The sequence below is a fragment of the Notolepis coatsorum genome (assembly GCF_963971535.1).
Source record: "Notolepis coatsorum genome assembly, chromosome: 5".
In the NCBI taxonomy this organism is placed as follows: domain Eukaryota; kingdom Metazoa; phylum Chordata; class Actinopteri; order Aulopiformes; family Paralepididae; genus Notolepis; species Notolepis coatsorum.
This window is the reverse complement of record NC_140169.1, coordinates 151,084,727-151,111,850: the sequence shown is the minus strand read 5'-3', so window position 1 is coordinate 151,111,850 and position 27,124 is coordinate 151,084,727. Positions and strand designations below refer to the sequence as shown.

Here is a 27,124-nt window from a genome sequence, read left to right as displayed (position 1 = left end):
AGACAAACAGACAGTACTTAAGAGTTTACTCACAGACAGACAGACAGGACTTAATAGTTTACTCACAGACAGACAGACAGACGAACAGAAGACAGGACTTAAGAGTTTACTCACAGACAGACAGACAGACAGACAGACAGACAGACAGGACTTAAGAGTTTACTCACAGACAGACAGACAGACAGACAGGACTTAAGAGTTTACTCACAGACAGACAGACAGACAGGACTTAAGAGTTTACTCACAGACAGACAGACAGACAGACAGACATACAGGACTTAAGAGTTTACTCACAGACAGACAGGGAGACATAAGAGTTTACTCACAGACAGACATACAGGACTTAAGAGTTTACTCACAGACAGACAGACAGGACTTAAGAGTTTACTCACAGACAGACAGGGGGACATAAGAGTTTACTCACAGCATCCACCAGGTTAACCACCGACTTTGCATAATTTCTCATGTGCTGCTTGGTCTTGTAGCGTTTGTACTGCGGACAGAAGAAGAGAGACAGATGTGGCATGTGGTGTTGTGACAGCAGCACTCTGACCTCTGACCTTTCAACTCTGTTGCCTATTATACAAAATGTATACCTGCCTACTGCTTTCACTGTCTACAACTGCCCTACACTGTAGTAATCATAACTACCTAACTCATACCCAACTCTGTATGATAGCATGTACAATAGTGCTGCATATACTGTATATATACATTTATATTAGGGATGCTCGATATTGGCTTTTTTACCGATACCGATATACCGATATTGTCCAACTCTTAATTTCCGATACCGATATCAACCGATACTGATATATGCAGGGTCCCCCCCCCCCCCCCCCCCCATCCCCAAAATGGAATAATTTCAGGTAATTAACATTACATATCTCTTGTTGTGGAATTAACACAACATTATGCATACTTTTGACAATAAATAAAATCAGAATTTGTTCTTATCTGCTTGCCTGGGTAAATAAAGGTTATAGAAATGTAAAAAAAAACAGTAAATTATTATAATTTTTTTTTTTTGAAAACCGATACAGATATTTTCCGGTATCACATTTTAATGCCGATATCGGCCGATAATATCGGTAGGCCGATAATATCGGACATCCCTAATTTATATATTTACTGCATATATATCCATATCTGTCTGAATATACCTGGATATGATCCTTCTATACATCTGCATATAACCCATATAACTCTGTATGATAGCATGTACAATAATGGTGTATATACTCCTGTATATATATTTATTCTTACCGTATATATATATATATATTTATATTGACATATATTCATACTATATCTGCACATATCCCTTACCTTACCTGCATTAATTAATACTATAACTCTGTACATATATCTGACACTATTACTCAGTAGTACTAATTATATATTTTGTACCCAGTACTAATTCAGTGCTCCCTCTTGTGGACAGAAACTGTACTTGTGCTCTAATTCAGTGCTCCCTCTTGTGGATATAAACCATACTTGTGCTCTAATTCAGTGTTCCCTCTTGTGGACAGAAACTGTACTTGTGCTCTAATTCAGTGCTCCCTCTTGTGGATATAAACCATACTTGTGCTCTAATTCAGTGCTCCCTCTTGTGGACAGAAAGTGACAGAAGGCTTAACAAAATGGATGTTATTGAAACTTGACAGGAAGTGACATTGCACACAGTGTAATCAGATTAAGATGAAAAGAAGAAGAAGAAGAAGAAGAAGAAGAAGAAGAAGAAGAAGAAGAAGAAGAAGAAGAAGAAGAAGAAGAAGAAGAAGAAGAAGAAGAAGAAGAAGAAGAAGAAGAAGAAGAAGAAGAAGAAGAAGAAGAAGAAGAAGAAGACATGGCCACAGTTCTTCCCGGGACACATACCATACTGTGGTCACTGACGATCATGACCTCCAAATACTTCATCTCCTCAAATATATTACGAGGCATCTGGAAAACAAACCAGGAGAAGATTAACAATAAGATGTTTCTCACAGGCGTTTCTTAAAGAGACAGGTCTGACACGTAGTACTTTTCTTAAAGACACAGGTCTGATATGTAGTACTTTTTTTTTTATCCACTTTTTCTCCCCATTTTCTATTTTTCTCCCATCCCAATTTCGTATTTCCAATTATTCCCTCCCATGTCTTGAACGTTGCTAGACTATGCCTCCCACTGGTCGGCTGTAGTGAGGATAGAAGCCTTGCATCACGCGTCCCCTCCGGTACACGAGGAGGCAGCCAGTCGCATCTTTTCACCGCAGCAGCTCGAACTCTCAGTGGCGAGGAGTAACGCGTGGGAGGCTCACGCTGCCCCCGTCACTTCCTGTTTCCGCCGCACCGGCGTCACCCAACCGACCTGTAGGAGTCGCTGTCCACAACGACAAATCCCCACCCACCGGCTTTCCCACCCTCTAACACTGCCAATTGTGTTAGTATGACGGCCGGCCAAGCCGGTAGCAACGCCGAGAACTGGGCTCGATACCAGCATCTCCTGCGTTAGTGGCGAGCACCTTGCCCACTGCGCCACTCAGCCGCCATGTAGTACTTTTCTTAAAGAGACAGGTCTGACACTGTATTTATACCACTATATCTGTACCCCTGTACATGTGTATTTATACCACTATATCTGTACCCCTCTACAGGTGTATTTATACCACTATATCTGTACCCCTCTACATGTGTATTTATACCACTATATCTGTACCCCTCTACATGTGTATTTATACCACTACATCTGTACCCCTCTACATGTGTATTTATACTACTATATAGGTACCTCTCTACATGTGTATTTATACCACTATATCTGTACCCCTCTACATGTGTATTTATACCACTATACATGTACCTCTCTATATGTGTATTTATACTACTATATAGGTACCCCTCTACATGTGTATTTATACCACTATATCTGTACCCCTCTACATGTGTATTTATACCACTATACATGTACCTCTCTATATGTGTATTTATACTACAATATAGGTACCCCTCTACATGTGTATTTATACCACTATATCTGTACCCCTCTACATGTGTATTTATACCACTATATCTGTACCCCTCTACATGTGTATTTATACCACTACATCTGTACCCCTCTACATGTGTATTTATACCACTATATCTGTACCCCTCTACATGTGTATTTATACCACTACATCTGTACCTCTACATGTGTATTTATACCACTATATCTATACTGCCCTGTCAAGGCAGACCGCAGTAACTCAAAAAAAAGTCAGAATTGAGTTATGAGTGAAATTGAACTTGTCAATAAATGTTTTATCTTGTGACCAAGTTTCAGATGTTAATGTCGCTCAGTTTTGGAGATATGGGGTTTTAAAAACTGCAGTAACTACAAAATCACACTCAAAAACCAGGCAGACCGCAGTAACTTCCAAACAGTGAAAAATGGCTTTAAAGTGTTTTGACTTGCCATCCAAAATGTGTTATAGGTAGATAGATGATAGTACCCAGATTTAACATGTATTAATGAAGTAATCTTTAGGCATACAAAAATATGACATAATTATTTTAATTAACCCCCAAAAAGCAGATACTGCACTCTGCTGCACAGTTCCCTTAAATAATTATACAGGTAATGTACAGGCAAAGTGCAGTAACTTCAAATACAATGTTGTTTTCCCTCCAGCTTTCATAACTTAACCTAGCCATTTTGAAAATGAAATTTAACACCTGAATATATTGGAATGATGATGATCCAAATAAAATGGCTAGGTTAAGTTATGAAATCGGAGAAAGAGAGGATTAAAAAAAATAAAGTACTGAGTTCGGTACCCACCCCTAGATATGACACTAAATTGGTTTAAAGAGATTCCAAGGTTTGTGATGAAATATCCATCCCATGCAGCAGGAAACTGTGGGTAATAGGGACCCATGACATCCCAGCTTGTCATGTAATATCATATGATGGCATCCATGGTATGAATTAGATTAGACATCCTACTGTACAGCTCATGTTAGAAACCGCAGATAAGGAGCATGGCATTGGCCTAAGATACAGGTGAAAATGTTTTTCTCATCTTGGAATCTGCTAAAGGAGAATTTAAGGGGGAAAGGAATTTAAGCAACAGTTTAACAGGTTAAAAGGAATCTTGTGCTCCCATGAAATCGAGGTAGCTGATCACAGACACTGACAAAACAAATACCAAATATGATCTCCAGTTACAAAGATATATATATATATATGTATATGTATATGTATATATATATATATACTAGATATATACTATATATATACTAGATTAGATTAAATTAAATTAAAATGTATTGTCGTCATACAGCACAGGTACAGTACAGTAAAAGAAATGTGGCATCCAAACTAGAGTGCAAATGTAACAGTAAAGTGTATTAGTAATATACAATGTACAGGTGATTAAACTGGGTATAAGATATATAAATTAGTACTACTGAGTATAGTGTTAATCAGATGTGTGTACAGAGTTGTAGTATTAATATTAGTGCTGTCAATAGATTAAAATAATTAACTAATTAATCTCAAAACTTTCTGTAATTAATAGATTAAAAATAGCATTTTTCTACTTAAGACCGAAGCTTGTCACAGATATTTACTTGAGTAAAATCATGGAATTAATGTAAAATCAACACAAAGAAAGTATATTTAGATTCAAAGACTATTTTAATATCTTTCTTTGAATACAGTTTCTCTCCTGTGAAATATAAATGTTCAACAAAACCATCAACATTGACTCAGCTAGACCTCTTTCTTGTATCCGCGGCGCTAACAGAAATAAAAACAACCCAGGCCTATGTTAAAGTGCAGATTGGCTTAGAGGGCGATAATGTCTTGTATGAACTATATATAAATCATATTAACAACAAAAATGTGTTCCATCTTCATGTCTGATGATTTTCAAAAAGGTGCATGAGTCGATGCAAAAAAAGAACAAGCAAATATACTGCTGAAAGTTCAGAACGTTGAAGATTTTTCACTCTAGATTAATCTAGATTACTTTATTTTAATGCTTTAAATAATTTAAATTAATCTGCAAAGTTAAAGCATTAACGTTGACAGCCCTAATTAATATGTATGTATATATTTTTGCCTCAGATTAAAATCAAATCAATAAATAAATATAAGTTTCCACGCATATAAAATATAATGGCCAGGGTTAACCCACAGACAAGCTGGATGTAGCCAATTACTTCAACACTTTCTTCACAAACATAGCCACAACACTGGTAAACAAACTACCCTCCCACTCAGGGCAGTATGGGGTAGAACACATAGTAGCATACTACAAGAACCTAGGCGTCCACAAAGACGACTTCAAACCGGAAATGGTAACTACAGATGAGGTACTCAAAAAACTGAGCGCCCTCCAACCGAACAAGGCCAGCAAAGGACAAAGGATCACCCCCTCCCCCCCCTCCCCACTCATGGCACAAACAACAACAACGCCCCCCCTCCCCCCACCACAGGACAGGACACAAATGAACAGAGTTACCTCCAGTGTGACGACATCAATCAGATTACCAGCAAAAATGGACTTCATATATTCCACATTAATACAAACAGCCTGAGACCTAAACTGGCTGAAATCAAACAATTTTTTTTAAACGGTAAGGCTAACATATTGTGTTTCACAGAAACAAAATTAGACTCATCTGTACAGGATCCAGAGATTGAAATTGAAAACTACTCAATAGTCAGGATGGATAGAAACCAGTATGTTTCAAGTTTCAAGTTTCAAGTTTCTTTAATAGTTGTCATACAGAAGTACAGAATACTTTTGTACAAAATGCTTCTTACTGTTGCGCTCCAGAGACTGTGCAAGACAAGATAAGTATGAAATAAAATAACATAGTAAAATTAGAAGTAAAAAAATGAGGTCACAGTGTTCAGTTTAGACATATGTACAATGTTCGATGCAGAATAGACGTAGTTACCATACAATATACAATACTGTGCAGTGTACTAATATACAATACTATATAGTGCAAGGCAGAAATGGAGAAATGGGACGAGGTGCAATTTAGGTACAATTCACAGTAGGTGTACGAGTTGTAGTGCAAATCCTTTATCAATAAATATAAAGTGTAAGTGTGTTTGTGTGATCTAAAGTGTGGAGAGTGGGTGCTGCAGTGTGTTGTTTGTTTGAGTGAGTGTGTGCGTGTGGGTGTGTGTGCTGTGTGCATTTGATGGTTGTTGCATAGTGATTATTGTTCGTTTAGCGATTATTGTTCGTTTAGCAGCCTGATGGCCTGGGGATAGAAGCTTCTTCTGAGTCTTTCTGTGCTCGCCTTAAGACTCCGGTATCGCTTGCCTGACCGCAGCAGTTCAAAGAGGCAGTTGTTCAGGTGGCTCGAGTCCTTAATAATTCTCTTAGCCTTCCCCTTGCACCGCTTGTTGTAAATGTTCTGGAGGGTGGGAAGCCCCCCTCCAATTGTGCGTTCGGCTGAACGTGTCACTCTTTGTAGTCTGCTACGGTCTTGTGCAGTGCTATTCCCAAACCAGGAGGTGATGTTGCCGGTCAGGATGCTCTCTATTGTACATGAGTAGAAGTTCCTAAGGATCTTCTGACTGACTTGGAACTTCCTTAGGCGCCTGAGGAAGTAGAGGCGTTGTCGTGCCTTCTTCACAACACTGTCAATGTGTGTGGTCCATGTCAAGTCCTCGGATATGTGGGCTCCGAGGTACTTGAAACTGTTCACTCTCTCAACCGGTGCCCCGTCGATGCTGAGGGGGCTGTAGTCCTTGACCCCCGACCTCCTGATGTCCACAATCATCTCTTTTGTTTTGCTGACGTTCAGGGAGAGGCAGTTCTCCTGACACCACTGTGACAGGTTCTCTACCTCTTCCAGGTAGGCCCTTTCGTCGTTGGCAGAGATCAGGCCCACCACTACTGTGTCATCAGCAAATTTGATGATGGTGTTGTTGTTCCGCTGTGCTACGCAGTCATGTGTGTACAGGGAGTAGAGGAGGGGGCTCAGAACACAGCCCTGGGGGGCCCCTATGTTGAGCGTGATGGATGAGGAGGTGCAGTTGCCGGCTCTTACCACCTGGGGTCTGCCCGTCAGGAAGTCCAAGACCCACTGGCAGAGGTCATAGTTCAAGCCCAGGTCCCTGAGCTTGGCTATGAGTTTGGAGGGGACTATGGTATTGAATGCTGAGCTGTAGTCGATGAACAGCATTCTCACATAGTTCCCCTGCCTCTTGTCCAGGTGTGATGCTGCTGTGTGCAGCACATGGGCTATGGCGTCCTCCGTGGACCTGTTGGGGCGATATGCAAATTGCAGAGGGTCCAGGTTGATGGGGAGGGAGGAACAGATGTAGCCCTTCACTAGCTTCTCAAAGCACTTCATGGCAATGGGCCTGGTCTACAAGATACACTACGCGACCAAGGTACCCATGTACATGTCAAAATACTTCCCAAAGGTCAGTGAATACCACGATCACAACACCAGAGGGAGCTCCACAAATCATGTAAAACCCAGATTCGGCTCAAACAAGGGACTAAACACGTTTCGCAATTATGCCACATCAATGTGGAACGCCCTGCCTAAAGCTGTAAAGGAATGTGAATCACTACCCACCTTCAAAAACACTCTCAAAAAACACCTACGTGAGACTGCAATTCGAAACTGGCCCCTACAAATGTCCTAACCTAGTTGTACAGTAAATGACCAAGTAAGGCTTTGTCAATATTCCAATGTACAGTGTAAAATGTGTGTGTGTCCCCTTCCCAACCCCCCCCCCCCCCCCCCCCCCCCCCACCTCCAATGTACAGCCCTCACCCAACCCACCCAACCCCACCCCACCCAACCAACCTCCTCCAATGTACAGTTTCTATGCCAAATGTATATACACTCCTTTTCTGGACACTTTTGTATCACAAACAGTACTGTATTTGCAAATCTGATGTCATAAATGTATAGATGTAGCAGTACTGTCTATCTGTATGTCATGTATGTCATATATGTTATGATGAATTGAAAATGGGGGACCCTGATGTAAACAAGACGAAAGTCTTTCTCTGGTCTGCATCCCCTTAACAATTGTATGTATTGAGCTGTACTGTACTGTACCCATTCTGCAATCTGTTAATAAACTTTTCAATCAATCAATCAATCAATGCTTGACCTGACTCCTAGAACCCACCTCACCCCTGCCCACTTTGACAACCTAGGATGGCTTAGAGTAGACGACAGAGTACAGCAACTTGCAATGGGCCTGGTCTACAAGATACACTACGCGACCAAGGTACCCATGTACATGTCAAAATACTTCCCAAAGGTCAGTGAATACCACGATCACAACACCAGAGGGAGCTCCACAAATCATGTTAAACCCAGATTCGGCTCAAACAAGGGACTAAACACGTTTCGCAATTATGCCACATCAATGTGGAACGCCCTACCCAAAGCTGTAAAGGAATGTAAATCACTACCCACTTTCAAAAACACTCTGAAAGAACACCTACGGGAGACTGCAATTCAAAACTGGCCCCTAACCCAGTTGTACAGTAAAATACCAAGTATGGCTTTGTCAGTATTCCAATGTACAGTGTACAGTGCCCCCCCCCCCCCCAATGTACAGCCCCCACCCACCCCACCCAACCTCCTCCAATGTACAGTTTCTACGTCAAATGTATATACACTCTTTTTCTGGACACTTTTTGTATCACAAACAGTACTGTATTTGCAAATCTGATGTGTCATAAATGTATCTATAGATGTAGCAGTACTGTCTATCTGTATGTCATGTATGTTATGATGAATTGAAAATGGGGGACCCTGATGTAAACAAGATGAAAGTCTTTCTCTGGTCTGCATCCCCTTAACAATTGTATGTATTGAGCTGTACTGTACTGTACCCATTCTGCAATCTGTTAATAAACTTTTCAATCAATCAATCAATCAATCAATCAATCAATCAATCCATAAAGAAGGAGGATGGGAGCCGGGTGGCTGCTGCTGCTGCTGCAATTAAAACACTTAATGCAGGACTTTAATGGGGTCTGTTCCTCAAAGAACAACATTGTCGTTTTAAAATGTAACAGAATGGCAACAACACTGTCACTAAAGCACGACGACAAGAGAGATAACAACATTGCACTTCTTCATCACTTCATCTCTTCACCACACAGTAGTATGGTACAGTAGTAGTATGAACAGTAGAATGTTTCCAACATGGTAGTGGAGCTTCTTCATCACTAGCTCCATCTCTTCACCACACAGTAGTATGGTACAGTAGTAGTATGAACAGTAGAATGTTTCCAACATGGTAGTGGTGGAGCTTCTTCATCACTAGCTCTATCTCTTCACCACATGTATGGTACAGTAGTAGTATGAACAGTAGAATGTTTCCAACATGGTAGTGGAGCTTCTTCATCACTAGCTCTATCTCTTCACCACATGTATGGTACAGTAGTAGTAGTATGAACAGTAGAATGTTTCCAACATGGTAGTGGAGCTTGTTGTTCCTCCTCAGATGGTGTCATGTCCCCGCGGCGCCTGTAGGAGGTGCTGTGTGATGTAGTCTGCCGTGTGGACCCAACCAAAAGCCCTCAGCAGCCTCCCAACTCATGCTAGCTGTGGAGAATAATAATCTAGATTTATACATGCATCTGTATTTTAATATATATATTGAATTCGGTGAAGATCAATGTTCGTAGGTTGAAATCCCGGATCTCGATGCGCGGATCGCCGCGCTGCTTCTCGGAGACATTGCGGCCGTGACTCTGTGCGGAGCGGAGCCCCTGAGCAGAAGGTAAGCGGAGCCGCGGCCTCGAGTCACAACCACACCCCGTCTGGGAGCGACCACGGGGCGGACACCGCGGCTACTCGCGGCCGCTGCTTTTACAAACGACCGATGAGGCCCATTATTATTATTTACGTTTTTCTAGTTCATATGTATTATTCCTTTGTAACACTTCATCAAATAATAACCCCGTCGAGTGTGAATATCTCGCTCTATATAATGGGTTGGGGGGTCGCGTGGCCGCTCTTGGATATGTTTTTATTTAATCGTGTTTTGTCCTTTTTTATAAAAACGTCGGTGAATCCGGAGCTTGTTGTGTCTGAAGAGGCCTTCACGGTCCGCGGGGCCTCCGGGCCTTTTGTCTGGAGAGCAGCTATGTTCTATATTCTTTGAAATCCTGATTTATTACAACGAATATTTATTTAACTTACAAATGTATCAATGTTTTATACACAAATGGGACATTAAGCTGAAAGTATAAATGTTTATAATAATAATAATGCAGCCTCTACAGTGTTGAGTGTTGTTAGCTCTGGAAGCTGAACCACAGTTATCATCTCACTGAAGGTTTAGTTCAGTACCGACACCGAACCCTCCTCTGCGGGACGACCCTCTCACTAACATCGCACTAACGCTGCTGGTTAAACTGCCAAACATTTACCGCTAGATATGGTTTTTATCTATGTTTACTAACATGTTTGCTAACGTCGGTGTAGCAGCCAGGGTTGGCTAGATGGATGGATGGTAACGTTATTAGCCTCCTCTTGCTAAAAGCTAAGTAACGTTATTATTATCTGACGTTAACTACAGTTATTGATTGGTTGGTCATTGTTGTGATCGTGTTATAATAACCACACATGTATATTACGTTACATTATTGGCAGCGTTTGCTGTTTAACATTGGTGAGCAATTTCGGCTACTTGTTACTAGTTTGCTAAGCAGTCTTTACTAACTACATAGCTACACTTAGTTACACCTAGTTAATCATTTTACTGATGGACCAGTACACCTAGTTAATCATGTTAATGATGTACCAGTACACCTAGTTAATCATGTTAATGATGTACCAGTACACCTAGTTGATCATTTTAATGATGTACCAGTACACCTAGTTAATCATGTTAATGATGTACCAGTACACCTAGTTAATCATGTTGTTAATGATGTACCTGGTACACCTAGTTAATCATGTTAATGATGTACCGGTACACCTAGTTAATCATGTTAATGATGTAACAGTACACCTAGTTAATCATTTTAATGATGTACCAGTACACCTAGTTAATCATGTTAATGATGTACCAGTAAGTACACCTAGTTAATCATGTTAATGATGTACCAGTAAGTACACCTAGTTAATCATGTTAATGATGTACCAGTACACCTAGTTAATCATGCTAATGATGATGTACCAGTACACCTAGTTAATGATGTACCAGTACACATAGTTCTGTATCGTATGGCTCTCGCTCGGCGTCACTCTCTGCACTGTCCTCGCACACGTGCACGCGCACTGAATAAAGACCACAATGTACCTTTAATCCCAATATTTGTCTGACCACACCCCTATCAGTTTACCCATATAAGCTGGGGTGGGGCCACCCACTCGCCTCCTTTCTCGCTTTCACCACAAGGAAGTGCCTCGGTAGATCCCCACTTGAAGTGATGTGATGGTAGGAGAAGAGTTGGAAAACAAGGATACGTTGACATCATATCTTTATTTTCTCTCTCACTATTTTCGAGAAAATACGGCGATATTGTCTTCGTACTGGAGTGTCTGGAAGATGATGATCATTCTAAAAATCCTCCACCGGTTTTCGTATTGGGAGTTCGCGCCGCTACATGCTTTTCCAACTGCAGTCCTTGCTGTGTGCTGGTTGCGGTAAAGACACAGCTGGGCTGTAGGACGCACCGCTGTTGTGAGAAGTGGTGGGTTCCAGGTTTGGTGAGTTATGTTTTGCTGGCAAGCTCCACTTGTCTGTTAGTGCTATGGGGGCTAGTTGACAATGTTTATGAAAACCGGCCCCAGACTAGGGTCCTTTGTTCAGCCTCTTAGGCGACAGAAGACCTTGGTCTGAAGCCCATTATAGTTTAACTAGTGGGCCACGACCATTAACACTGGTGATCCCTGTGTTTTCTGGACGAGTGGATGTTTTCTCTGTCACCGTGAGCCCCATCTTTCATATCCAAATGAGAGTATTCCTCACAAGGAAATATGGGCATAGATGTTCGGTAGCGGAAGATCTGTGTTCAAGTCAGCTACAGGCCATTTGGGTATTGTGCTGGCTCCGTCGGGTGTTGGTAAAATCACGTTGTAAAACTGTGTTAACATCTTGTTTCTCTTTTCTCTTAAAAAGTGAGGAGGGTTTCAGAACGGCGGCCTGTCTGAGTGAGTGTTATATCATTGTGTACAAGTTCAGGTGATGGCTGCTTAGCTTACATGCTAGTGGTGGCCTACTGTTGGCCAGTCAGCTGTTAGCTGCGGCGCTAGCCTGCTGTGATCACTAGGCTAGGAAACGTTAGCTTGCTGCTATCGGCCGAGGCCCAGCGCGGGGTGGCTCCGGCCCCTTGCGCGCCGCCGCGGTTCCCAACTCCTCTCTCCCTCACGGGGAGAGGCGGGGGGGATTCGAAGTCTCCCCTCTGGTCGCGTGCGCCGTTCGCTCGGCGTCTCGCGGGCAGGGGTGGTAGCGACCGACGGTTAGAGCGGCCGTTAGCTTAATGCTACTCTGTTGAACGTGCTTTGATTATAACATGTTTTAAACACTCTTGACTACGACGTCATCTTTGACAGAGGATGTTCGTCGAACCTGCCCTGGGCCAGGACGGCAAGGACTGCGTCAACAAGGGGGACCGTAGCGACGGGATGGAGCGGCGACGTTGCCCAGATCGACAACACAGTACGGCTGTGTTTACTACGGTGCCTTGAGACTGCACTTCGCTTGATCTACGCTCCGGGTAGGCAAGGTTTGGCCAGACCTTGTACACTTCTTCTGGCTTTCCCTTCTAAATGTTTTGTAAATAACGGTGTTTTCCAAAACGAGTGTTGCTGCACTACATTTAGGATACGACGCGAGTTATGTGTGAATTGTCTTGTCACTGGTATTTAGCTTCTCCATGCAAATCGGGTTGTTGTTACAGATGTGAAAATGATCTGGTTTGTTGTGTTGAGAAACATCATGTGTGTTTATATGTACCGTGTACTCACAACTAAGGGGGTTAACTAACCTATAAAGCTATGCTTAGTGACAAATGAGTAAAGAATGATTCTTTTCTCAGCCTGTAATGACAATGAACAGTGTGTTCACATGTTAACAGGTTTTCCTGTTTTAACTGGCCGTATTAAGGGTAAAGTAGGAGGATTGTGTTTCCCCCCGGTTCCCTGGGGACTTCTTCATCCTCCTCTCAGACATGTTGTTGCACTACATTGTGTCACTGTGTGGTAGGGATACGATGTAACCCTTAGCTTGATTGCTGTGGTTGTGCTAAAACTGCTGGAGAAACTTTATTTTCCTAAAATAAAAGATTGTTTGGTCGCTTTCGTGTGTGCTTAGCAAGGCCTGTGGCCGATACTAATCGAGAATTATGTATTCTCTCATTATGAAAAACGGCGTTCCTCTGTAGAGTGTTTTTGCAATTTTTTGTAGGTAATGATGGGTTGTGTGTGTCATGTGACCTACAACTGGGTTGGACTGGCCACAGAAGCACATGTGTAAGTTTGGTACCGGGGCTCTTGGAGAGCCCTCTCTATTCTGTGTTTTTTCCTTAGTAAAAATCAGATAGCAGGTTAGCTCATGCGCTGTGTGAAGCTGTCGGACGCTTCATGGAGCTGACTATGACTGTGTCATACTCTCTTTTTGTCATTACATCGTATCATGGGTGTGGGGTCGTACAGGGGTGAACTGGTAACCTTTCCTCCCCCTTCTTTTCTGTTGGTCAGGGGTAAACCCACCTGTCCTTCAAGGTTCCTGTCATGTTGCGGTTCGGCACGTTACAGGGTGAGGGGGGCGGGGGGGGGGAGTTTCCTGGTCCCACGGCCTGGAATATTGGGCGTGTGCACAGCAGAAAGTCTGGGTGGCGCCTTCTTTTCATGTTTGAGATCAACACGCATATCTGCCCCTTCTCCTGGAGTAGGCATGTCGGCGTGGTTAGGGCACGGGACTGGTTCTGGTCACGCTGGTCCGGATCAGTTGAACCCGTTGTCCGCCGGGGATGCAGATCTGCTGTTCTGGTACCCTGAGGGACTTGGGCTTTTTTCAGGGGGAAAAATGCCAGGTCGGTCCGGGTGTCACAGGGTTAAGCGCTATGGAGACCCTGGTTGGGTAAATTTTTTACTCGGCACTGTCGTAATGGCTTACGGCCATGCCAACCTGTACACGCTCGATCTCGTCAGATCTCGGCCGCTACACAGGTTGGTCCTGGTTAGTACTTGGTTGGGAGACCGCCTGGGAATACCAAGTACGGTGTGCTTGGGGCTGGTTCTCCATTCTTTTTCGCTCCTCTCTCACGCATGGCGAAGAGGGGCCTGTTGGGGTGGTCTTTGGCCTCCTCTGGTGACCCTGTGCTTCCCGTATCGCCGGGCCCGGTCCGAAGTCATGTTTCGTCGACCCGTAGGCCTGGGTTAACCCTTTTTTGAAAACTGAAACACTTGTACTGCGGTATAGCCGGTGTATACCTGCAGGTGTGTTTTGGAGTTTTTTCTTGAGGGGTTATAGGAACAACCACCGCATTGGGTAACACCAAGGTGGTTGATTCCCTGGTGTGTTGGAGCAGTGTCAACTCCCGGGTTACCCGGTTGAGGGTGCCCCTGCACGTTCATGACGTCTGCCAATCGTGTCAGCCTTCTCTGCCTCAACCCCTCTGGGTGGGGGTTTTTAAATGGAGGCTTGGTCATCCAACAACGCCAGCATACGCCCCTTCCGCCGGGGCGGCTGTGTTCAGCTGTTCCCTCTGGCGCCTGTCTCGTCCGCAGTCTCCAGGCTAGGGTTAACAGCCTGTTGCCTGGTTTTTCCCCGGTGCGCTGCCTGCTTCCGTTGGTTAACCTTTTTTGTGTGCTTACGGCCATGCTGACTGCCTGTTCTGCAGGGTCAGTGTGCCAGGCGGGGTACTATTGGGGGGACAGGGCCCGCTCGGCTGAGGGGCCTTTGTCCGAATACGCTGGCGATGTGGGGGGCGGGGTCACTAAGTGCCCACCTGGTGGGGTCTTGATGCTGGCATCATGGACTTTTCCGGGCCCCCATTCCAGGGGGTCCAGTCCCTTTGGTGGGTCTGGGCCTTCCTTCACGCTCCGCTGCTACGGCCTTGCCACGGGGTTTGGTTTGCCCTTGACCCCGTGATTCTGGGGGCAGTAACAAGGTTGTTCCCTCCGTTCGTTCCCGGGTGGCATGCGGGTTGTGTGTGTAGTCGTGGGGTCAGGCCACGGTCTGCTCACCCTGTGCGTTGAGTTGCTTGAGTGCCTCTTCGCACGGTCGGGTCCGTCGCCTTCCCGGGAAACCTCCAATAGGGGGGGTGCCCTCCATTAGGGTGGGTCGGGGGGGCTCGGCCCTCCCTGTTCTGATGGTTGTGGGGGGCTTTCAGCGGGGTGTATTTGTCGGCCGATGGCTCTCGCTCGGCCTCCCTTGTGCAGAGAGTGACGCCGAGCGAGTGGGTGGCCCCACCCCTGCTTATATGGGTAAGCTGATAGGGGTGTGGTCAGACAAATATTGGGATTAAAGTAGGGGTGGACGGTATAAACGGTATGAATTTGCTCTACGGTATGGATTTTCACTATACCGTGTAACCGGTAGGGCAGCTGTAAAATAGCAATGACGTCATGTAACCACAGCGCGACTATTTCAATCGCATTTGCCCCTAAAAATAGATAGAATTAGTCATAGATAATAGATATGTGCAAACTGGAAAAAGTTATTTAGGAGGCTTCGCGCAGTGGGCGTGTCAACACGTAATTGTCATTTCATAATAAACACATATCACCGCGGCGCACAGCAAGTTTCAATTTCAGTTCCTGGCATTTTTAACCAGTGGAGAAAGGTAAGGGATTTCCCTATCGTTTTTCTTATATGAATTATTCTACGTTAATAAAACATACCTGGTGATCAACTACAGTTTGCTGTAAACATTATGATATGTGTGTAGTGTTATGATAACGACGGCTGCAGTGGGAGGACGTCCTGCTCCCAGTGCAAACAGCGGGGCTGGATTTTGCTAGAAGCATATGCAGCTGCAGAGCCGCAGAACCAGGGGCGCTTTTAGGTCTGGTCACAGGCCCGCTCAACAGCGCCCCCCCCCCCCCCCCCCACCCAACGGCTGAATTGTGACCAGACCTGAAAGCGCCCATGGCTCTGCGGCTCTGCAGCTACATATGCTTCTAGCAAAATCCAGCCCCGCTGTTTGCAATGGGAGCAGGACGGAGTCTCGACTCGGGACTTATTTTATTTGGAATATAATGACTTTATACGCAAAAGTAGCCTAGTTTTAAGTTAAAATATTATAAATCTACATGCCTTGAGGATGTCATTCTTTATATAGCCTGCCTATCAGGCAAAAAAAATTATTCTAACGGAAACACTGATACCGTGATATATACCGTTACCGTCTATGCTTCAAATTATACCGTGATATAAATTTTAGACCATACCGTCCACCCCTAGATTAAAGGTACATTGTGGTCTTTATTCAGTGTGCGAGGACAGTGCAGAGAGTGACGCCGAGCGTCACCATACTAACAGAACTTGGTTATAGTCATAACCTAACGATCATTTTAATGATGTACCAGTACACCTAGTTAATCATTTTAATGATGTACCAGTTACTAGCAACCCGTTTGCAACATGTTCCATTCTGAAGCTGCCACACTCTTAACAAACGTAAGTTAAAGTTAACTATCTAGCTGAACCAAAAGTTCTTCTTGAGTGCTCAGCTCAGCTATAACGTTAAATGTGATTGAATGTATAGATGTATCAGTACTGTCTACCTGTATGTCATAAATGTTATGATGAATTGAAAATGGGGGACCCTGATGTAAACAAGACGAAAGTCTTTTTCTGGTCTGCATCCCCTTAACAATTGTGTGTATTGAGCCGTACTGTATTGTACCCATTCTGCAATCTGTTAAATAAAGTTTTCAATCAATCAATCAATTGAGTACGATCAAGCTAATTTGACCCTAGTAGTCGTTTTTCCTGTACTAGCCGATTGCCGTCTGTCATGTGACCGTCAAGGAAGGTACACACCGTTCGTTTGAAATAGATTCACTATTAGCTCTATCTTTAATCTTTCAAAATGTTCAGTTGCTATCGCATGCACTCATCTGTGTTTCACTACACACATGAGTGCATGCTTACCAACTGTTAGTCTGCAACACTACTAGACATCTAAGAAGGGAGATCCCCCCTTGAATGGCCCTTCTAAGGTTTCTCTCCTCCACACTGCCTGTGGAGCATTTTTTCCCTATTGTTAGGTTTTAGTGAGTTTTTCCTTACCTTCGTGTGGGGTATGTCTGGGAGTGCTTGCATTCTTTCATTTATTTGCATTTATTTTAAATTTGTTGGACCTTATGGTGTTCTTGTTCTGTTCTTGACTTATTGTTGTGTTTCTTCTTCACCTGTTTAAAGAAGACGTGTACGGCGCATGGGGACATTAACGTGTGTTGTCGGGCCTTACAAATAAATTTGATTTGATTTGATTGAGGAAATAGCGTCCAGTGTGTCAGATCGATTGTGAAACTTGAGAATGAAAGGGATAGTGTGTATAAAAGAAGCGGTCCCTACTCCCTTTATAATCTGAACCAACATTGAACTAATAAGACTTATGGTCTCATATCGTTGCCAATCCATGATAACAGCGTACGTACTGTCTATGGTTTATAATATAGCTTAGAGCAAGCAATTACTGAAAGTTGTGTTACAGTGAAACCCCATTATCCATACCACAGACATAGCCACTGCTGAACACACATAATTAACTACATGAGCTGTGTGACCTGTGCCAAAATATGCTACTGATGCATGTAGCTACTTGTTGAATTTCCATTTTTCTCACTTGCAGCTAAAACATATAAGATAAGATATTCCTTTATTGATCCCCTTGAGGAAAGTTGGGCGTCATAGCAGCATGGGGGAGGGGAGGTACAAGTATGGGCAGGGTAATGGTAGAAATACATACATATAGGCAATAAAAAGAGATCTGGATATAAAAATATGAGACGAATAAACAGTGTAAAGTAACAAAGGTGCAGATGAGCGTCTGTATGCCCTATTGGTTATATTATACGTTATAATTATATTTTAGGCAATACAGTAATCTGAATATATAGGCTACTATGAGTAAGAGTAAACGGTATACACAAGGTGCAGTGTACACTAGGTACAGTATACACAAGGTGCAGTGTACACTAGGTACCTTAACTGGCACGATATGTCATATGTTGTCGTCTCAAACTCAAGTTGGAGCATTTCAGAATCTGGTTGTGACTTGAGCAGATCTCATATTGAATAGCATCTTTGTCAGTCTGGATAAATTGGGTTCTACCATTGCAACGACGGAACGTTCCCGTTTCTCTTGGCAAGTATGTGTTTGCCTGTGTAAAGCAGGGCAAGATAAGATGAGATATTCCTTTATTGATCCCCTTGGGGAAATTTGGGCATCATAAAAGCATGGGGGAGGGGGGAGGTAAGTCAAGAGTCAAGTCAAGTCAAGAGTTTTAATTGTCACGGCATACAAGTATACAATGAAATGCGGGTGCAGGTATGGGCAGGGTAATAGTAGAAAGGCATAAACATAGGAAATAAAAATAACAGTGTGAACAATATAATTAACTCTGAATATTATAATATGAGAACGTAAAAGTGTAATCAAAGGTGCAGATGATGGTTTGTATGCCCTTTCGAGTTAGTTAGTAACTAAAGTCGTAGTCGACTAAAAACACACTTCTTCAATCAACCTTCTTACTGTCTATCATTCTCTTCCTAGTTCCTACTATACATGTCTCTACTACTATGCACTCAAAAAACTTCCAACCCAAGTTTCAACACTGTTTGATGAACATTGTTACTCAGCTGAAAGAGTTGTACCTTTCCTTCCTGCTGACTAACTTGTCGTACAGAACTTGTAAGTCGCTTTGTATAAAAGTGTTCAGCTAAATTACTAAATGTAAGTTGCTCTTATCATGCCAAGTGTTTTGTGATGCATTTGTCAATTTCTCCCGACTCTCTCTCTCCCATCAGCTGATGTACTCAAGGACAAGAGTCACGTGATGTATGAGGGCAAACACATACACTTCTCGGAGGTGGACAATAAGCCATTGTGCTCGTACAGCCCCAAGCTCTGCAAGCAGCGCCGGCTGAATGGCTATGCCTTCTGTATCCGTCACGTTCTGGAGGATAAAACTGCCCCCTTCAAGCAATGTGAATATGTGGCCAAGTACAACAGCCAACGATGTACCAACCCCATCCCCGAGTCTGAGGACCGCAGGTGAGCCTTTCTGTGTGTCACCCACCCCCGCTTATGATGACACCCGAGGATGTCGGTCACGATTGTGTACAGTATGTGTTAACCCTTTCACTACCACACTACAGAAGGTTAACCTTTCACTACAGAAGGTTAACCTTTCACTGTGCGGTAGTGAAAGGGTTCATCTTCTGTAGTGGGGTAGTGAAAGGGTTAACCCTTTGTCGTGTGACAGGGGTTAACCTTCTGCATTGTCGCAGTGAAAGGGTTAACCATTTGGTAGTGGTAGTGAGAGGGTCAATACTAAATGGGTGCTGTAAGTGGTGTTTTATTTGTTGAAATGACTAAATTAGTGGTCTACATGTACAAATAGCTTCTCTCTACATTCCGACAGCCATCACCAGTCCCTCCGCTCTGCGGTAAATGGAAAATACTCTGACTCTAGTCTGACAAAAACAAGAAATAAAAACTAGTTTTAAGCTAATTATGTGCTTTAAACAGGTAAAATCATTTCCCCAGTGCAGTAAGCAAATCTGGCTTCAGGCTCGGCAAGTAGAAATATCTATGGTTCACGGCCGGGTGGCGCAGTGGGCAAGGCACTCGCCACCAACGCAGGAGATACTGGTATCGAGCCCAGCTCTCGGCGTTGCTTCCGGCTTGGCCGGCCGTCGTACTAACACAATTGGCAGTGTTAGAGGGTGGGAAAGCCGGTGGGTGGGTCCTGGCCGTTGTAAACAGCGACTCCTACAGTTCGGTCGGGGCGCCTGCTCAGCGAGGGAAGGATCTAAGGGGGGTAGTGTGATCCTTCCACACGTTACACTCTCTCAGTGAGAGTCCGCGCTGCCAGGTGAAATGAAGCGGTTGATTGGCTACACATGTGTCGGAGGAAGCATGTGATAGCCTCCACTCTCCCAGACCGACTGTAGGGGGTAAGTGCGCAGCGACCAGGAAGGGGATTGGGAATTGGCATAACGACTAACATTGGGATGGGGTTAATCTAGGGTTCTCTCTATGTATGTCTGTTTACTGCAGAGCTGAGGGACTGGGAGACCCATGTTACTGACGTATATCAGTATCCGTGATGGCTGTCAGAATGTAGAGCTATAGGGAGGTGTAGTGGTTACGTCAAGTTCCTTTTATTGCCACACGGCCAGGCCGGTGGAATTCAAGCACGGTGCAGGTGGTAGCTGCAACAATACACAACATAAAACATAAAAAGACACATGGAACAGTACAGTACAGAAAACACCACCTAGAACAAATGCATGACAGAAACAGTACAGTACGAAAAACGTCATTTCCGTTTTTCCATGTTCCACCCTCTGTCCAACGCAATGTATTTCCCCCCATTGACCATTTCTAAATTGTCTCGTTTAAAACAAATAAAGCATGAACATTTGCATGGTGTACCTTTTCTGTGCGTATTCATCCACAATCTATAGCTCAACATGAAAATATTCACAATTAATCATAAAAAAAACGCAGAATTTTATTTCAACCAAAAATGCTTAAACAATAATATTAGTGATGGAAGGGAACACATTTTGTGCAAAAATGGAAAGCTTTTCAATTTCCATGCGGCAGAATTGTTACAATAGCCGATAATCCATTTTCCCAATGATAAATCCCTATACGGGTGGACCTCGCGGGCGGGCCAAAGTGACGTCAGACTACACCTCCCTATTTTTTTTGTATCCACTTTTTCTCCTTTTCTATTTTTCTCCCATCCCAATTTCGTGTTTCCAATTCTCCCCTCCCCTGTCTTGAACGTTGCTCGCATATGCCTCCCACTGGTCGGCTGTGTCCCCTCCGCGTGAATACTTTCAACAACAATTGTTTGTTTCCGCGTTCGAGTTTTGCGCTCTGATTGGCCAGACATGTGCGCCAATCGTGGGACAGCAAGTTCTGCGCCGATTTCCGGGTCTAACAGCCTGCAAACTACCTGGCGTTCTATCGCCATGCTCTAAGACAAACTCTAACCTTAACCAACTTCGAAAGAGCGCCTAAGCTTAACGTTTCGCAATTATGCCACATCAATGTGGAACGCACTACCCAAAGCTGTAAAGGAATGTGAATCACTACCCACTTTCAAAAACACTCTCAAAAAACACCTACGGGAGACTGCAATTCGAAACTGGCCCCTGTAAATGTCCTAACACAACCCCCTCCAATGTACAGTAAAAATGACCAAGTATGGTCTTGTCAATATTCCAATGTACAGTGTTGCTTGTACAGTTGTACAGTGTCCCCCACCCACCCCTCCTACCCAACCTCCCCCCCACTCCTACCCAACCTCCTCCAATGTACAGTACCCCCCCCCCCCACCTACCCAACCTCCTCCAATGTACAGTTTCTACGTCAAATGTATATACTTCTTTTCTGGACTCTTTTCGTATCACAAACAGTACTGTATTTGCAAATCTGGTAGGTCATAAATGTATAGATGTAGCAGTACTGTCTATCTTATCTGTATGTCATATATGTTACGATGAATTGAAAATGGGGGACCCTGATGTAAACAAGACGAAAGTCTTTCTCTGGTCTGCATCCCCTTAACAATTGTATGTATTGAGCTGTACTGTACTGTACCCATTCTGCAATCTGTTAATAAAGTTATCAATCAATCAATCAATCAACCAGTGTATAAACTTGCAATCCCACGATTGGGCGTACATGTCGCATGACCAGAAATGACCTGGCCAATCAGAGACGCGGAAACAAACATTTGTTGTCTAAAGTATTCAGGCGTCCCCTCCGGTACACGAGGAGGCAGCCTGTCTCATCTTTTCACCTGCCAGCGCGGACTCTCATTGGCGAGGTGTAACGTGTGGGAGGCTCACACTACCCCCGCTACTTCCTGTCTCTGCTGTGCAGGCGTCCCCCAACAGACCTGTAGGAGTCGCTGTTTACAACATCCAGATTACCACCCATCGACTTCCACCGGCTAACTCTGCCAATTGAGTTAGTATGACGGCCGGCCCAAGCCGGAGGCAACGCCGACACCCGGATTCGAGACCGGAGTCTCTTGCGTTGGTGACGAGCGCAATCTCCGCTGCGCCACCCTATTTAACACTAACATTAAAAATATCACTTACAACACCTTTTTTAAAGACGGGTGTGTGTGTTTTCTTCGTCTCTCCTCCTGACAGATACTGTAACAGCCACCTTCAGGTGCTCGGCTTCATCCCCAAGAAGGAGAGGAAGAAGAAGGCCCACGAGGCGCTGGAGGAGCTGCGCTCGCGCCCTCACCACTTGGTGGCGCTCAACATCACCTCCCTCGCCCCCTCCAACGGCCTCCTGCCGCCCCCCTCCCCGCCCCCCTGCGCGCGCCTGCTGGCCCTCCCAGACGGCGAGCTCCTGGACCCCTTTGCCTTCTACGAGGACGACGACGACACGGACGAGGACGAGGCGACGGGGGGTCCCCCCCGCAAGGGCCCCTCCTCCTCCTCCTCCGCCCTCAAGAAGAAGTCCCACCAGGGTCGGCCGGCGCTCAACCAGCTCCTCCACAACGCCGACATCTTCCAGCCGCCGCTTGAGCACTTTAGCCCCTCCCCCGCCTCCCGCGTCCTCCACCCCTCCTCCTCCTCCTCCTCGCCGCTCAACGCCCACCTCCCTCGCCAGCAGCAGACCCCCCAGCAGCACTCCTCCTCCAGCGGCGCGCCCTCCTTCGTCCTGCCGGGACAACAGCAGCAGCAGCAGGGTCTATTATTATGCAATCCAGCCACACCTCAGATGCCCACCTATCTGCCTCCGGGCGCGATGCCCCCCTCCAACGCGGCGGCGTCCAGCCCGGCGCAACTCTCCGGCCCCTCGCTCGGCAGGAAGACCTCCTTCACAGCCGCCGCGGCCCACCACCACCACCCGCCCCCCCCCTCCTCCTCCGGCGGGTCGCAGCAGCGGCACGTGGTGGTGATGCGGCCGGCTGCCTTCTCGCCGCCCGCCGCCTGCCTGGCCCGGCTGCAGCACCTGGTGCAGCTCTGCGCCGAGCGGCACCAGGAGCACGGGGACCTGTTTCCTCACCTAGGTGGGTCTCTTCTAGGGCCGGGGGGCGATTCTTGCTCAAATGTGAATCACGATTTTTCTCTCTAACTAGAATTGAGATAGGCGGCTAGGTGGTGCAGTGGGCAAGGCACTCACCACCAATGCTGGAGACGCTGGGTTCGAGCCCAGCGCTCCACATTGCTTTCAGTTTAGCTGGTCGTCCATACACATTGGCAGTATTAGGGGGAGGGAAAACTGATGGGTGGGGATCAGGCGTTGTGGACAGCGACTCCTACAGGTCGGTTGGTGCGCCTGCGCAGTAGAATCAGGAAGTGATGGGGGCGGCGTCCCTCCAAAGCGCAGACCCCTGACGCTGAAAGATCGCGGCGCGCAGGTGAAAAGATGCGACTGCTGTTACCTCGAGTATCGGAGGGGACTCGTGCTATGTATGGCTAAGGGCCCGGGTCCACCTGCCTCATATTTATGACCGCACGCGTCTTTTTTCAATGTATCCCAATGGGGCGAGAGAGCGTATGCGGCCGCATGCGCCGCCTATAGGAAATGCGCTGCAGTCGGCTTCTTTTTTCAGCTTTTTTGTGCGGCCGAAAGTTGAAACTTTCTGAACTTTCAGAGCGATGCGCTGAGCTAATTTTCAGACAACCAATCACAGCCATTCATATCTACCACTCTGTTTGTAACCTGACACCGGAGCTGCCTGCCTGTCTTGGCTGTCTCCCACAAGAGACGGGCCATTGAGATTCGCGACAAAACACAAATACACTAATAATAATAACTACACGAATACACTACTAAAAAGCTAATAAAAAGCAAAGGGCGAACTGTGGTGTCAGGCAATAACTATATATATAATTAATATACAATAAAGTGTATTAAAATATGCTATAATATGTGCAAAACCGCGGCAGGAAAAAACGATAAAAAGATGGCTGTAGATTTCTTTGTCATCTACAAGATGCGCTTCATGCCAGCACTACCGGCGCACTGCCAGCGTTTTTGTGAGATAGGTGGACGCGGGGCCCTTACACGTCCACATTACAGCCGGCTTGTGGGAGGCATGAAACAGTGTTCGAGACAGGGGAGGGTTGAATTGGATGATATGAAAATTGGTATGGGAGAGAAATAGAAAATGGGAGAAAAAGTGGACCAAAAAAAATAACTAGAATTGAGATCACGATTCTCTCACACGATTCTTATTTTTTCAATAAAATCATTTATTGCACTCTTTCTTAAACAGACGCATGCATTAAAGCGTTCCGTCTCCAGACGGAGTTCCGTCAATTTGATTGGGGAGATCCGTCCATTTGATTCGCAGTCTGACGGAATTGGCTACCTGGTATAATATGATTTGTAGATGCATACAGATTGAAAGAAAATTGAGCCAATCAGAGGCGCCAAATATGAAAAAATAATCTATCGCGCCGCGCCAAGCAGAGTCATCACTCAGCGACTCGAGAGACAGGATTACGCTGCCGGAGGCTCGCTCCGCGGTTGCAGCTGCAGGCTATTGGGCGAGTTACACATTTGCGAGGTCTGAGAAGTCTGTCCGCCACATGGCAGGGTAACAAAATAGTCATGTAAAATAATTAAAAACTGCGGTGTGTTTTGGTTCTACGAGTCGCCTTTTTTGCAGCCTCGCAAGTTAACTCTGCTTGTTGACCCGACGTCACAGCCACCACGCTGCTTGCACTCGCTGCTATACCGAGTAGCTAACGTTAGCTAATAATAGTGTCGGTTAAATGGAAGGAGTAAGCCGGCCACTAAAGAAAACCCACTGCGGGTTTCTCGGATGAAAAGGATCAGCGGGACCACCTAACAAAAAGTTTCGAGAGGAGAGGACGTTTGAAGAGACTGGCTAGGCAGCGCTACTGGGGGCTGTAGTGGTGAGTTGTTAACTTGTTCCGTGTGCCGCAACTATGTCAAAAAGAAAAACAGAAACAACACGTTTGTCATCGTCGTGTTACTTCACAGTACAATACGTGAGTCCCCTGCTGTGGTTGTGAGTCTACGTTTATTAGCTTAACTCCGTAGCAACATCACACAGGTGTATCTGTAGACAGTCTCCTCCCCACCGTATATTCTCTCCCCACCATATCTTTTTTCTACCACACCCTCCTAATGTACAGTCTCCTCCCCATCATATGTATATAATCTCTGTTAGGATCTATGGGTAATGGTACTGTATATTTCTCTCCCACCCACCCCCTCCTAATGTACAGTCTCCTCCCCATATGTATAATCTCTGTCAGGATATATGGGTAACATTACTGTATATTTGCATATCGTATATGTCACAAATGTAACTACTATATACCTGTAGTATGTCCCTATGCCATAAATGTCATGATGTCAATGTCATGCATGTCATAAATGTCACTATGAATTGAAAATGGGGGACCCTGATGATGTAAACAAGACAAACGTCTTTCTCTGGTCTGCATTCCCTTAACAATTGTGTGTATTGAGCCATACTGTATTGTACCCATTCTGCAATCTGTTAAATATTTATTGATTGATTGATTGAACATTTTATTAACAGAATTGCAGAATGGGTACAATACAGTACGGCTCAATACACACAATTGTTATGGGGATGCAGACCAGAGAAATACTTTTGTCTTGTTTACATCAGGGTCCCCCATTTTCAATTAATCATAACATATATGACACATGAGTCATGACATACAGATAGACAATACTGCTACATCTATACATTTATGACATACCAGATTTACAAATACAGTATCGTTTGTGATACAAAAATAGTCTAAAAAAGAGAGTATATACATTGGAGGAGGTTGGGTAGGTGGGGTGGGGGGACTATACATTGGAGGTGGTTGGGACTAGGCGGGGTGGGGTAACTGTACATTGGATTATCGACTAAACCTTACTTGGTCCCAAGAAGAGGGTCTCGTGTATTAAATAAAGTTTTCATTCATTCACTCTGGATCTGGTAAATCCAGTAGCAATACACACAATTGTTAAAGGATAACTCCAACATTTTGGGAAATTTGCTTATTTAACATCTTCCCTGGAGTTAGACAAGAAGATACATACCTTTTTTGTCTCTGTGCGTGCATTTAGCTTTGGGAACAGACGCTCCGTTAGCATAGCTTAGCTTCATCACTGGAAGTGAGGCAGGACAGTACCCTGACGTTCCCTACAGGTTTGTTGATATTCTCATTCCTTCAAAGGATCTGAACCGATTGAAGTTTATGGATACCATGACTTAAAATCCTCTTACCTTGACGATTAAAAGCCTCCCCAATTTAGAAAACAGTAATCCAATGGCTGGTATTGATAATATACTACTAACTACTGGACGCTCGGAGCTAACCGGAGCTAACGCAGAACAGGATGTGTAAAGCAAATATAATGACTTCCTTTCTGGGGTTTTCAAAATAAAAGTGCAACGTTTATAGCAGCGGAAAACGTTTATTTTGTACATTATCTAACGTTAACACGAACCTAAACTAACTTTAGGTTAGTTGTAACGTTAGTTTAGGTTCGTGTTAACGTTAGATAATGTACAAAATAAACGTTTTCCGCTGCTATAGACGTCGCTCTTTTATTTTGAAACCCCCCAGAAAGGAAGTCATTGCTCTCGTTATCTGCTTGAGTGTCCGGTTGCTGGTTAGCTCCGTTAGCGTGCAGTATATCAATACCAGCCATTGGATTACTGTTTTCCAAATTGGGGAGGCTTTAAATCGTCAAGGTAAGAGGATTTTAAGTCATGGTATCCATAAACTTCAATCGGTTCAGATCCTTTGAAGGAATGAGAATATCAACAAACCTGTAGGGAACGTCACGCTACTGTCCTGCCTCACTTCCAGTGATGAAGCTAAGCTATGCTAATGGAGCGTCTGTTCCCAAAGCTAAATGCACGCACAGAGACAAAAAAACGTATGTATCTTCTTGTCTAACTCCAGGGAA

The 27,124-nt window shown here is 44.7% G+C and overlaps 2 protein-coding genes across 6 annotated transcripts in view; one reads left to right on the top strand and one right to left on the bottom strand.

Annotated features, from left to right (window-relative positions):
* The window catches only part of LOC311228427 (disintegrin and metalloproteinase domain-containing protein 23-like), a gene marked incomplete at both ends in the record, with an annotated part of 69,626 nt that extends 60,417 nt beyond the window's left edge, over positions 1 to 9,209 (bottom strand). Inside the window, 3 exons of the mRNA XM_084314334.1 lie at positions 425 to 493; positions 1,879 to 1,944; positions 9,177 to 9,209. Coding sequence (XP_084170460.1) covers positions 425 to 493; positions 1,879 to 1,944; positions 9,177 to 9,209 — 168 coding nt within the window. The remainder of the gene's footprint in view (positions 1 to 424; positions 494 to 1,878; positions 1,945 to 9,176) is intronic.
* Positions 9,210 to 9,545: 336 nt separating this feature from the next.
* ino80da (INO80 complex subunit Da) overlaps positions 9,546 to 27,124 on the top strand; it is a 48,576-nt gene continuing 30,997 nt past the window's right edge. For all 5 annotated transcript variants that reach the window (XR_014619718.1, XR_014619719.1, XR_014619720.1 and 2 more), the window contains exons 1-3: positions 9,546 to 9,756; positions 18,970 to 19,216; positions 22,342 to 23,216. Coding sequence is in view for 1 of the 5 variants with exons in the window: in XM_084314985.1 (XP_084171111.1) it covers positions 18,999 to 19,216; positions 22,342 to 23,216 (1,093 nt within the window). In the remaining 4 variants the exon portion in view is untranslated. The remainder of the gene's footprint in view (positions 9,757 to 18,969; positions 19,217 to 22,341; positions 23,217 to 27,124) is intronic.